Source organism: Rhodnius prolixus, unplaced genomic scaffold, assembly GCF_049639745.1.
Source record: "Rhodnius prolixus isolate KJV_2025 unplaced genomic scaffold, Rpr scaffold_2, whole genome shotgun sequence".
NCBI lineage: Eukaryota > Metazoa > Arthropoda > Insecta > Hemiptera > Reduviidae > Rhodnius > Rhodnius prolixus.
In genome coordinates, this window is record NW_027411592.1 from 7,125,679 (window position 1) to 7,139,329 (window position 13,651).

Sequence of the window (13,651 nt, forward strand, 5' to 3'; positions counted from 1 at the left end):
TACAACTTGGTATTTACTCATCTACAGCCTGGACTATTTTTATGAAGACAAGAACAAATTAAGATATTACTTAAATCTAATACCTTTTAGGTTGCGTTTACCATAGGTAATTCTACTGTAAACCTCAAATGAGTTATTCAATCTCTGTTTCTGTATACAGGTTTCCGCGCTTTAATTACATCAGTGACAAATCGTCACTACCATGAAATATAGTTCTTGACGGGCTTGGCTGCCTCAAGTTGAGATGAATGTTCACCTCCGGTGACTCTCGACTAAGATCCAGTGAGGTGAAGCCTTTATCAAGCCCATTATCGCATGCACCCACTTCTATTACACCCAAAGCGTTATCTTTTGGGTTGTTTGTAGGGTGGAGAAATTCAAAGGGAAGGAAGGTAGATTCCAGCCCACCAACTAGAGAACTATTCACTTCTCTTATATTTTAAAGAAATAAGACACTACTATTATGTTTATATCTGAATTATATATTTGTAAAATTGCGGGAGTAGGGTGCACAACACAAAATTAGCGAATAAATACACTAGAGAATGTGGATAAATTTCGAGTATCATATATATGAGAAAAGTTGTTTGAACGGAGTCGTATGTCCTCATTGAGTGAAGGTTCATTTACATTACAGTATTGGGTCATTCCATGTCAAATCAACACAAAAAAAGACCATTTTTGACCTCACCATCTCGGATTTTCTTGAAATTTGGCACATGTGTACTATTGGTATAGACTTGGAAAAATATGAAATTTTACTGTGATATATCAACTGGTTTATGAGTTACAGGGCTGTAAAGTTACCAAAAATGGGACGAAAAACAAGGAACCCCGTGTTTTTGAATTACTGTAGAAGCTTTCCTAAGTGAGCTACAGACTTGGGATTAGTGTCATTGTATAGCATATATAATGCCCTTTCCTGTGATATGCGACACCATATGGGTTAGGATTAATAAAGTTTGTTAAATTTAAATTTAAAATTTAAATTTTAAATTTTTCAAAAAGTACATATTTTAAAATTTTAAAATTAATTCTATGAATAGCTAATAGTGTTATGAATCACTGGGCAAAATATTAATTTGGGACGACAATGGCTTCATTGTTAAAAAAATTTAAGACTAAAGCTCCATTTCATGGAAAATATATTTTAATAAAATTAAAGTAATAAATAAATTGAAAATAGTAATAATGAATCAATGAATCATAATTAATAATTATTAAGATTTAAAATATTGATTTTGAAATCATTTTTAGAATTAATAATTATGATTACAGTAATTATTCATATTAATTATAATATATTATTTTAATGAAATTATGCAGTTAATCAAATTATACAAAAATAATTCAATTCAATATAGTCTTCTTTGGCTGAGATAACAGCCTCTTTAAGTTGGTTTAAGTCGGCAAAGGGCCTTGTGATGGCGTAGGGGGTTCGGTAAAGAGACTGGCAGCTCGTGCCAGTTTGCAACGACCCTATGGAAATCAAATCCAAACTTCACTTCAACTTTTTGAGTGGGCAGTAGAAAACATCACCAACATAGACTTTGCATATTCAACCCAGGAAGACTATGTTGAATCTGAGTGTTTTTTAAAAAATCGGTTTGCTCAAGCATTGGCTATTAAAGGAACACAGCAATACCATGCTTTCATTCCCAGAAGTCAATCCAAAATATTGGTTAAAAACGTTTCTATGAAATCAGAAGCTTGCGAAGTTTCAAAATTCCCTGATAAACTAAAATTAGCCGACATATCAGGTTATATCAGTGTAGTCTATAAAGAAACTGGTGGCTTGGATATGTTTTAGAGAAAAATGAAGAACTTGATGAAGTAAAAGTAACTTTTCTTCATCCAGCTGGACCCTCTAAATTATCTCGTATCCAAGAAATGCTGATATTCTTTGGGTCTCAGTAGTGGATGTTTTGATAAAAATTGATCCTGTGACTCTGACAGGAAGAACTTACATATGTCCTTCTAGAAAGTGATGCATGTCAAACAAATGAAGCCTTTTCAAGCTTAAAATAATAAAGAGATCCTATTACTTAACAGTATGTTTTACTTTGGACTTATTAGTGGAATTATTATTAGCATTATTATATTAACATGAATTCAGAGTTGAATTAATCGGATTGGAGCTTTAGACTTAATTTTTTTTAACAATGAAGCCATTGTTGTCCCAAATTAATATTTTGCCCAGTGATTCATAACACTACTAGCTATTCATGGAATTAATTTTAAAATTTTAAAATATGTACTTTTCAAAAAATTTAAAATTTAAATTTTAAATTTAAATTTAACAAACTTTATTAATCCTAACCCATATGGTGTCGCATATCACAGGTAAGGGCATTATATATGCTATAAAATGACACCAATCCCAAGTCTGTAGCTTACTTAGGAAAGCTTCTACAGTAATTCAAAAACACGGGGTTCCCTGTTTTTCGGCCCATTTTTGGCAACTTTACAGCCCTGTAACTCATAAACCAGTTGACATATCACAGTAAAATTTCATATTTTTCCAAGTCTATACCAATAGTACACATGTGCCAAATTTCAAGAAAATCCGAGATGGTGAGGTTCAGACCCCGTGTTGATTTGACATGGAATGACCCTATTGCATCATACCTCGCGTAATTCTGAACCTATTAAAAAAAACAATATTGACAGTACAAAACTGTAAAACTTATTACTGTATCGAAATTTTCACTATTAGTGCCTGCTTCTAATAGTCATGAAGATTTTTTTTTTTTTCTTTAAGCACTTAATTATGCAAATAGTTAAATGGATTAAATGAAAATGAATGAAAACAAAACATAACAAAGTTAATCAACGCCCTTCGAAGTTAATCAATGCAAGTATGGATCTGCCTAGACACATTGTTGATTATTTGTACATACTGACTGGTTGCCCGGACAATCAAAATTTATGGCCATAAGACGGCAGAAAATCTTGACTGGGAAGGGTTCAAAGGAACCCGCAGAGAACCTGAGCCTTCTTGGCCAAATGCCACGGAATAGCCTCTGGGCATACAAATAGTTGAAGCAACGGTAGTTGAGAACCTAAGACCGGAAGGAAGTGAACAAGTTCATTTTTAGGCACTAGCCTAAATATTCAGCGAGATCATTTGAGTAAGGTCGAGGGGCCTCGTTAGTATTGTGACGTCCATTGCAGGAAGTAAAAAAGAACTAATAAAGAAGTAATTGTAAACTAAAAAACCTACGCAGGTTTCCAATGTCCAAGAGAGAGAATAAGAAATGAAATGGCACTATTCGTGCTGGAAACTTAATAAGGTACCTTAAGACTCGGCTACCCTGGCCTCTTAACTCGAAATATTTAGGTACCATAATTTTTTTGGTGCAGCCTTCAGGTCAATTTTACGCCAAAATAACGCTTGCATCATCCCCGGATACTACACTTACGACTTAATAAACTTGAGAAAATTTATTTAATTTAAAATATACAATAGCAAAGTATTGTTAAATGTTATAAAGGTATATACACTATTTTAGCACATTACGGCACTTTGCTTCCAGAAGAAAAGTAATAGCCGTGTACGAGAATGTTCATGACCAAATGACTGAAAGCAATCTGCATTCTTGGTTAAGGGTTTACTGACACAGAAAATACTTACATTAGATGTATATTTAAAAAAAAAAATCAAAGACGACTCGTTTCAAAACTGAAAAGTATAGCAACATAACGCTTCGCTTGGATAGTGCAATGAACAGAAGACCCCATTAAAAAATAAATAAAGAATATAGAACAAAAGCGGAACAAATAAGTCAGCGCTTACGTTAATGTAAGTTTTAATTTTATAGAAAAGTACTGCACCACACAAATAGCTTTACATGGTCGCAGAACAGAAGTCCCTCAACAATTTAAGAATATTGAAAATAAATTAAGTTGCTAGTTTATAAAAAAAAAAAAAAAAAATCAATGGATACGACCCAATAAAAGAATATGGTTATAAAATATATATACATATATATATATATATATATATATATTTGTTTTTAAGGTAATACCAAATTTAATGAACAATTTTATGAATAATGTATGCCTTTTTAAATTTGAAAAGTGGACTCAAAGAAGAATCTGGAGTGGATAATTAAATAACAAGACAAATAAAAGAAGTAATAAGTTATTAATATTATTTTCCGGTCCTGGGGTCATCTTCAGGATACAAAGAATTATGCAATAAAGAAATTTTAGTGAATAAAAATTCGTGGATACAAAAATAGCCTATTTTTCAGTTTTTAAATACCTGACGGAATACAAATTATTTGTCCGACAAATATGAATTCTGCAGATAATACAGTTTGCGTGGACCTTCCGAAACTTGTACATACTCATAACGATTGCATCCAATCATATTATCGATGTATAATGCTCTAATCTGCCTCCATAAAACTACTTAAAACAGTTTTTTTTTTAAACCAAATTTTGAATATTTATTCTTTTGAAGAACAGAGAAAGTGGAGGAAGTGACTGTTATTTTTTCAGAATTTTCATCCAAATTCTTATCACAAAATTATCGCCTGCAGAGTAAATTGATCTTGGCATATATGTGAATTGACTTACTCGCAAAGCAAAAGAAATTCAGCTGCAAACAAACACTCACATATTAACTTCTACTATTGCATTCCTATGCGATTTGAGATTACTAACATAGAAACTTGTATGCTCTGCTTTATCATACAAAAACTTTCCAACAAAAAATAAATTTAGGGGTTACATGCGGTTCAATCAAAGGTTAAGGGACTCTCCTAGGTGACATTCATTGGAAACTTAATTTATAAATTTAATATAATTCATTTTTATATATTTCTTCCTGTTAATTACCCAACTGGTAAAGCTATTATTATTTTAGAAACCTATTTTTTTCAAGATAAAAAAAGTGACACAAACATATTTCAAACTGCGTATTTCAGCAAAAACTGACCCGTGCCAAAGACTTTCTCCTGCCAGTAACTCTGGCAGAAACTAAGGTTTAACAAAAAGATGTAAATTTCTAGTTTTTGTAACAAGATAATCTGAAATAATGAAAAAAAATATCATTATTTTATATGCCGTTTTGTTTAATGGATGTTTTGAAAGAACATCTCACTGTCCAATGACGCGATTCTTGTCATTAATAACAGGAAAACACTGTCCAGAGACAAGCAGCACAGAATATATTATTCTTCTGCATTTATTATAAATAACGTTCAACTTGTTACTCTTGTTACTTGTTAAAAGTCGGTACTTTTTGTAGTGAATCAACAATTTTTAATCTTAAATCTAATTGTAATGAAATTATTATATTTATAATAAAGGATGTAAAAGTAGCAAGTCCAATTGTTTTTATTGGTTTACGTAAAAATGTAATGATTGATGAATATAATTAAAATTTATACAGATATCCGTTGACAACGGCTTGCTTGGTGGTTAAGTAAATTTAAATATAATACACTTATACGTGTATCTTGTCCGTCATCATTATCATTATCTTGTTCCTGTTAAATGTAATAATTGAAAATTTTAAAAATTCAGTTGAAACATTGTAGAGAAAATATTAATTTAATTATTCTTGGGATTCTCCTTAAAAGCAAGTTATTAAATAGATATTCGTCCAAATATTAGGTAAATTGTAAAGATGTACTTCTAAATGTCCTTGGCATTTATGGTTGAGAAATGTACATTAGAAAACTGCTAATGGCTAACTAGAATGAAGCCTTGGCACTACGAATGGTCTTCAGTAATCTGTGGAGTACTGTTTGTATAGAGACCGTGAGTGTGTATTTTTTGTTCAGCGCTCTTCCTTTCTACAAATATTTCTTAATATTATTATTCAAGTTAACAAAATAAGTATGAATCGTGTGAAATGGATAGAAAAATCGTAGCTAGAGCGAGAACAACACGATTGCTAAAAATATTGTAAACATAACTATTTTAAGGCTCATTTCTCGTAATCAATAACATCTGAAGCCACAATAAAACATCTTCCAGAAATCTTGTCGTACAAAAGAAAAAATTGCTGCACATTAGTACAAGCTGTATAAGACATTTTCGTCACAAGGATTTTTACCCATTCCCTTAAACGTCATGAATTGGAAGTCAAAAATAAATAAATAAATCAATGCCTCAGAAAAAGTTAAAACACATCCAAATTCGTCTGATGTTTTCATTCACGATATTACATTAATCTAAGCTCTGTATTTATATCTTTTATGTGAATTGTTCCCTTCATAGTTGAATTTGTGAGTTTAATGCTACTATTTGTCTGTGGTGCTTGGGGGAGGAACTACACCCACACCATCCAAAACCTTACCGTGTCGATTAAATCATTCTAAAGTAAAACAAATTTACTAAAATCCAAATCCAACCTTGAGTCAACGACGATTCACCTAACTAATCGAACAATGAAGATACTGAAGCTCACTGTACCCCGTAGAATACGAATAAGGGCGTGTTTCCTCCTACATCTCTCAAAAAAAGGGGCTGTTATGAGCCCCAATATATAGAAGTGATTCCTTAAACTGCTATTCTCCAAAAAAGAACAACTAGATATTTGAGTGATGATCGTTGTAAAATCCTCTTCTATCATTGCGTAATACCCTTTCTTTCCGAGCCAATCAATACCAAAATGTGCTACCACCAAATACCCCGCACACACCATCTAATCTAGGTTTTAATAATCAGTCTTTTAGAGTACATCCATAACTTTGCCCAAGTTTTGCCTTCGATTCTCCGACGCTGCCAAAAAGAAATGAACGCCTACTGAAGCTGTATGGTTTAATATGTTCTTTCCAGTTTAATTTGCTAATCAAAAACTGGTCCAAAGAAATTACAGATTTGCTAAATTGTCCAGAAGTTCCCATTATCCTGGGAGTCTTGAATCTTTTAATTCACCTCCCATGGGTAAATAAAACTGCCTGAATCTTTAATGGTTGGTCATAAATAATTCCTTTTGCTTTGATTAAGCATACATGTTGAGAGCAATTTGCAATTAATCAGAAATAGCATTCAGAGAGCGCTCTATCAATAAAAAGATAAATCATCGGCATATGCTCCCGATGAATTCGCTTCGTTAAAATTTATCCGACACAGCCGATGCATTGGAGAATATCACCCGTTTGTTTTCTGGCGATGCCCAGAAAACCTGTTTTCGTGTTATTCTTTTCCTCACATCCATTCATAATTACAGGACTTATATATTTACTTCTGAGAAATCTTTCACAAGCAACTGACACACTCTACAGGTATGACTCCCTCTACGTTCACATCAAAGAAACACTCGAGATCAGTGGTGAGTACGTTTGTTCTTACTACATTTTAGTAACATCATAGTAAGCATGCTCTAACTGAAAGTAATGGGAAATATTCATTGATCATCCCCTGACAGGCTTTGTTTTAAAAACTGGTGAATTAAAGACAGGTTTAGGCTAGCGTCATTGATGAGGCATTACGACATAAGACAACCACCACGAGAATGGATACTTGACTCATTCTTTTTAAAAAGCTATCAGACAAGGCTTCCACAGAAGAAGAGGACATGTTTGTTCAAAAATACGAGACAATCGCTGTAGTTCTTCTAAAAGCAAGAGAGAAAAAAAAGGTGAATTGAAATGCATCTGTATTTTGATTACCAGTACTTATCTGTGATCACCGTTTTTTATTGCAAAACCTTGATTTATTGAGCACTCTCTAATGTGAAAACAATGACATTTTTATTGATTAAATATTAAACTATTAATTTCGCATTTTCTAGTCCCTCTTCTTATAAAAAAAAGTTTTCTCCCCTGTTGATAATAAAACCATTTTAAAACAAACTCTTTATGTGTTATTTGATATAAAATGATAACTTTTAATGTATTTTTGCTGTATGCGTGATAAATCTAAGATGGTTAAACCAGTAAAATTATTTTCTATACATTTATGTAGCAAAGCTGCCTAGAGCAAAATCAAATCATACTTTCTTTAGTACATGGTGTTATCTAGTGACTATTCTATGTAATTAACATAAGAATTTATCTTCTGAAATTGACGTTTCTTAATAATTGACAAGAGATTAGAGACTTTCTAGTAAAGATATTAAAAATGTATCCTTGAAGAAAGAACATAAATTAAAACTTTGAATATAAAGCAATTGCATCATAGAATAAGGTCAGGAAAATATAGTGCGGTACCCCCTTATTATTTTATTTTTTAAATTGTATAATTTTTTTTATTAATCAGAAAGCTGAATTTTTTCTCATAAACTTCTAATAATAGAAACAATTTCTTTAACAATTGTTTAGTATACAAAGATAAAAAAAAATAGTTCACTATAATTTGTTGGCAGAGGTAACATTGGTTGGCGGCTGCAGTTAAAGTTTCTTCTTCTACCGAAGACTTCAGTACTGGCATCTAGCTGCTTGTAGTGCGTACTAGTAAACAGTGGCGAATGGGTTAATTTGGCAGACGAAAGAAAATGTAGGATAATTTTAAAAACTTAGTATTACTTTTCGCCAAATGTTTCTCCTGGCGGTAAATTGCCGCCTTGCTCATAGGTCAGGATCACAGTTTTGTAGGCATTCTTCAACTTTCAAGAGAGCATTTCTCGAAAAATTTCAAAAACCTTTAACGATACAAGAAGTAAAAGAAGAAAAACTAAACGATGGTGAGGTGAGGAATTGAAAGTTAATAATTTAATAATAATAATTTTACTTAAATTTCATTTTTTTTCATCTTAAAAAGAACATTTTAGGAAAAGGATAGTAATTAGCTGCTGCTAATCTGAAGGCTTAAATATTTTCTCAAAGAATCCACTTTAGAAATAGTTTGGGTTCATACAAACATTGTGTCCCAGTTACGTTAAATAACAAATTTACAACATAAGACAATATTTGAAAAGTCTTATATCAAAACAATTATTCTTTTACAACTCATCTACACAAATAGCGAAAGGTTAGGCAAACATTTATTAGTTAGGGTTAATTAATTACAAAAACACTTATTAGTTAGTTTGTCAGTTAATTAATGACAAGTTGAACATGAGGATTTGTTATTTATTTTCGAAAATATACTTAATTAAATTGGTTGGACTTAAAGCCCGCCTGAAAAAATAGGCAATTAGTTTAGTTTACTTAATCAAAACACATGATTTCTTTTTCGATCGGCGTAGTTCTGTAAGTTCCAACATACATATGTATATCTTCATGCCAAGTCACATTTTATAGTGATTGGTTGTACAAAAATAGAAAGAATATAAAACCATTCTATATATCGAAATTCGAAATGTTCCTTGACTTTTTTTCAAAGCATGATACATTCCAGTAGATCTGTCTATTAGAAATTAAAGATTGTGATATTTAATAAATTACTCGTGGAATTATCGAAACCAGTGTGTATAATTTGTAAATTCATAAAGAAATGTAAGTAAATATTGTTTCAGCTATTGTACTCAAAATAATTCTTCATTCAAATATTTCAGCTTTATATTTAATGCTTCTTAATAAACGTTTTGTACTTTAAATTTTTGTACAGGCCCGTATCAAAGTTCACTGTTGTTCAATAAATCCTTCCGATGTTCTCCTCACTCAAGGAGTTAATCCAGCCAAGTTTTCTGTACCAGTCGTTCCTGGATACGAATTTACTGGAATTGTAACAGAGGTTAAGAAATGTAAAGATGTTGCTAAGGGAGATCGAGTTGTTGCACTCTCTAAAGACAAACTCGGAGGTTTTGCTGGAGAATGTGTAGTTAATGAAAAGGTCATTTCAAGTATTAAATTTGTATTTCAATTTAAAACTATTTCAGGGTATTTAACTACTTATTTTATTTTACAGGATATTTGGTTGTTGCCTTCAAATGTTTCTTTTGAAGAAGGTGCTGCTTTAGTCGATTCATTTGGTACCGCTTTGTTAGGACTATCGCATCGGGCACAGCTGAAAGAAAAACAAATAGTATTGATTACGTTTGCCCCTGTACACGGCTATGCAGCTTTAGATATCGCCGCCCACGTTTTCAAGGCAAAGGTGAAGTTTAACGTAATTTTAAAAAAGCAATAAGCTCTTATATTATACTTCAATCAGATAGATCTATTAGCACTACTGGTGCCAGAGAAGATCACACAACCAACGGTGCTCTGTGATGATCTGAGTCAACTAGGTTTATTGGCAAGTCCTAAGAAAAGCGGGGTGATGGAAGTAAAGAATAACCACTCGCTGATGCCTTCATTCCCCTTACATATTCTGCCCTCCCTAGTTATTAGACGACTTCCCAAATTCAAAGAAATAGAGGATCTAGAGAGGGTTTATTGTGTACTCCTCTAACAACACTCAGTAATGGCTTATACTCTGAATCTTACGCATCCAGAAAGAAGTCCAGCTAACTTCCCCTAGATTGTTTTTAATTTTAGGAGCCTCCCCTCCACCGAAATAATATTGAATTTTTTGTAGATATAGCTGGTTCCTATGTGATCATCTATTAGCCAGCTTGAAATCCAGATTCCTTTCAAAATTCTTCGATGATTGGAGCTTTTATAATAAAATTGTAAACCTCTTATTACTTTTATTAATTATTCTTATTACTTGTTCAGCATCTTTTATTTCCCGTAATTCTTATTCTTGTTAGTAATACTAGTTTTCTAACGATCTCAACTCGGTTGGTCGCACCGCTCACCAGATGCTAACGAAACACATACCATCTTATTCCCATTTTTTAATTCATCTGCACGTTTTATAGGCTTCAATTGCTCGAAAAAATTTCGAGCAAATAGCAGGCGTTTCACCCTTTCAAAAATCAAAGAAATAATGTCGAAACAGTTTCTTTTCAAAGTGGAGTTATTGAGGAGTATAATTGAATTACGTTATGGAAACAAAAAAGTAGTTCGTAGCTGTGATGAATATAATAGTCTAAAAATGTAGTTATGTTTCAACTGTGCTCTTTTACATTTCTTTCTCTTTTTCATCAATGAAAGCCATTCACTTAAGGACTGTGATAGTACCAGATTCCTTCTGGCAGAAAATTTAGTGGTTATTATTCCCAAACATTTTATCCTTCTTCAGGAATTTTTTTAAAATAAAGGTTTTATTACTGTAATTCCAGTGAGCATTCATTCTATTACATGCTTCAGTAAGCTTCAAATTTAATTTGTGGCAATAATAAAGGATTCACCCCTTTAACAACCTTTTGAAATTTCTAATAGAACAGAAAAACAATAGTTCGACTACAGATTTCTATCTTTTGTTAATGTTGTAGACTTAGTTAGGCGCTAAGCAGATATTAATTTTATTCAAAAGAACTGATGTTTATGATAAGAAACCTAATGTGCATTTTATATTGAAATAAATAATCGTTGCTAAAGAAATTAGTAAAATATGTCACGCAGAGAAGTAATAAATATTTTTATACTTGTGCAGTATTAAATTATGTTGTAATTGAAGTATTTCTAGAAAATTATATAAAGAGTTACAGTAATTTTAATAATCATAGAAGTAGTGTTTAAGTCTTAATATCCTCATTATAGTTTAAAAGAACAAACAAATCATTGTTTTCTTTTGGGGGGGGGGGCTGTTAACACAGGTGATAGCAGTGTGCATGAATGAGGAAGACACTGAAAAACTTCGGGAGCGCGGGGCATGGTCAACCATGGCTTACTCCGAATCACAAATGATGGCAGTGGTGAGCAAATTAACAAAAAAACAAGGAGTTGATGTAGTTTATGATACATTAGCCGGGGAAGTTCTGAAATCCTGTCTTAAATGGTCAGTATCTTTTTTTAATTGTCAAAAACAACACCCATCTTAGCCATTAATCAATTGCTAGGATCTAAAATTAGATGACAATAAAATGTGATTCTTCATATCTGTTCTTGATCTACTAACAAAAAAAAAAAAAGCTTTTTAAGTTGAATGTGCAGGCAATGATTCAGATAAATACGAATAGTGTCTCAGGTAAATAGGAACTAAAAAGCCTGCCACCTCTAGATATTAAATTGTACATTTTCAAATTGGGCATTACAGCTGCGATGAGATGAGTTTTTGCGAGCTAAAACCGAGATAGCTGGCTCGTAAAATAGCTACGCCAAAGGTATTTTGCTACCTGTCACTCGCAATTACTCTACTCCCTTTGTCCCGTTTATTGGAGACAACTTGGAGTGACAAATTTGTTAAATTCTCAGTACTACATTATATAAAAAAAAAACGAACTATGTTCCACATTCATGAAAATTCATCTTTTATGAACTCAGTTGCGTTACCCAGACCGTGAGCCTTGGTTCTGGCTTCCTGGAAACGATTGTAGACTTTAAATCAGATAGCATGCTAATAACAGAATATTTTATTCTATGATTATTTATATGATTTAACATAATTTAACGTCCAACTACCAACGTTAAACCCCGCCTGAAAAAATAGGCGATTACTTTACTAATAAGTAATATATAAATATGATTTACTCAGTTGTCGTGCATATCATTTCTTCTTGACCAAGTCTTGAATCGTTGTTTGTAGTTCATGTTGATCCTTAAAGCTTTAGGTTTCTTTCTATTCACTTACTTTAAGCGTTTAAGCTTTCAGTTACTAAAGGTCATTTAGAAATATAATGAATGTTTAACATCTCGGATATTAACACATTTTATTTATGTTTTCGTGCAGTGTGCGGCATGAGGGAAACATCATTATTGCTGGCTACACTCTGAAAGAACTTCCGCAGGTCAGCATATCCGAGATGCTCTCCTTGCCTTCCTTTAGTATTACAGGAGTGTCACTCACATCTTATAGGAAACATAACTTTCAAATGTACAGGTAAATTGAAAAGTAATTTTTAAAATTACTTTTGAAAATTATACTTAATTATACTTACACTAGGAGAAACAGAAGTATTATTTTTAATAAATTAAGAGATTATAATATTAAGTTAGGGTAATATCATTAATGTTCGTAATTTCTTCTTGACTTAAACGTCCAGAGTATCTTAAGAATTGTATTTTTCTTGACAACATCCGTTTAAAAGCAAAAAAGTAAAGTTATTAGCAAAGTATGTTAGAAACTTGGTAATTTTATTAATGTGAAGAAATTTATAATGTTGAAAAGCTCTCTTTTATAACTTTATTTGCAGGCAAGTTGTCTCTGATGTGCTAGAAATGAAAGAACAAGGTCTGATAACCCCAATGATCTCATCAAAGTTTTCTCTCGCGAAAATAAATGAAGCTTTTGAAGAAATAAAAACAAAACAACTTATTGGGAAAGTACTAATAGAACTGGAGAAGTAAATTTAAATAAACTACGATGCAATCAAATTATTAATTTTATAGCAGGTCTTTTATAAATATTTTAATTTTTAGAAATAAGAGATGTGTTTGTAGATATTTTGTCGAAAGATTTAAATAAATTTGTTGAAAATTTTTTATTTATAAACAAATGTTTATTTTTACTAATTAAGTTTATTTTGCTAGTGGATTCGTATGTTAGGCTACGACAGGTTCGAAGCTTACGGAGGACTTATTGAGATTCTATTTAAAGTTGATAGTAGTGATGAGGAGAGCGTATAAAGACCAGTTGTTGGTTAAATGAGACCTGTTGTGCGCTTACAAAAAAAAAAGAAACCTTCCCCAAAATGGCGAGACCGCAACGTCTAATCACGGTTTGATGGAATGCCAACTCGGGTCGAATGACAAAGGAGGTG

General features: G+C 32.0%; 1 protein-coding gene across 1 annotated transcript; it reads left to right on the plus strand.

Moving 5' to 3' along the window:
- Positions 1-8,331: 8,331 nt before the first annotated feature.
- On the plus strand, positions 8,332-13,387 carry LOC141448806 (quinone oxidoreductase-like protein 2). Its single transcript, XM_074117484.1, has 6 exons — positions 8,332-8,649; positions 9,511-9,735; positions 9,811-9,999; positions 11,549-11,730; positions 12,622-12,771; positions 13,085-13,387. Exons 1-6 carry the CDS (start codon positions 8,497-8,499, stop codon positions 13,236-13,238), a joined length of 1,053 nt encoding a protein of 350 aa, XP_073973585.1. The 5' UTR covers positions 8,332-8,496; the 3' UTR covers positions 13,239-13,387.
- The last annotated feature ends 264 nt before the right edge of the window (positions 13,388-13,651 follow it).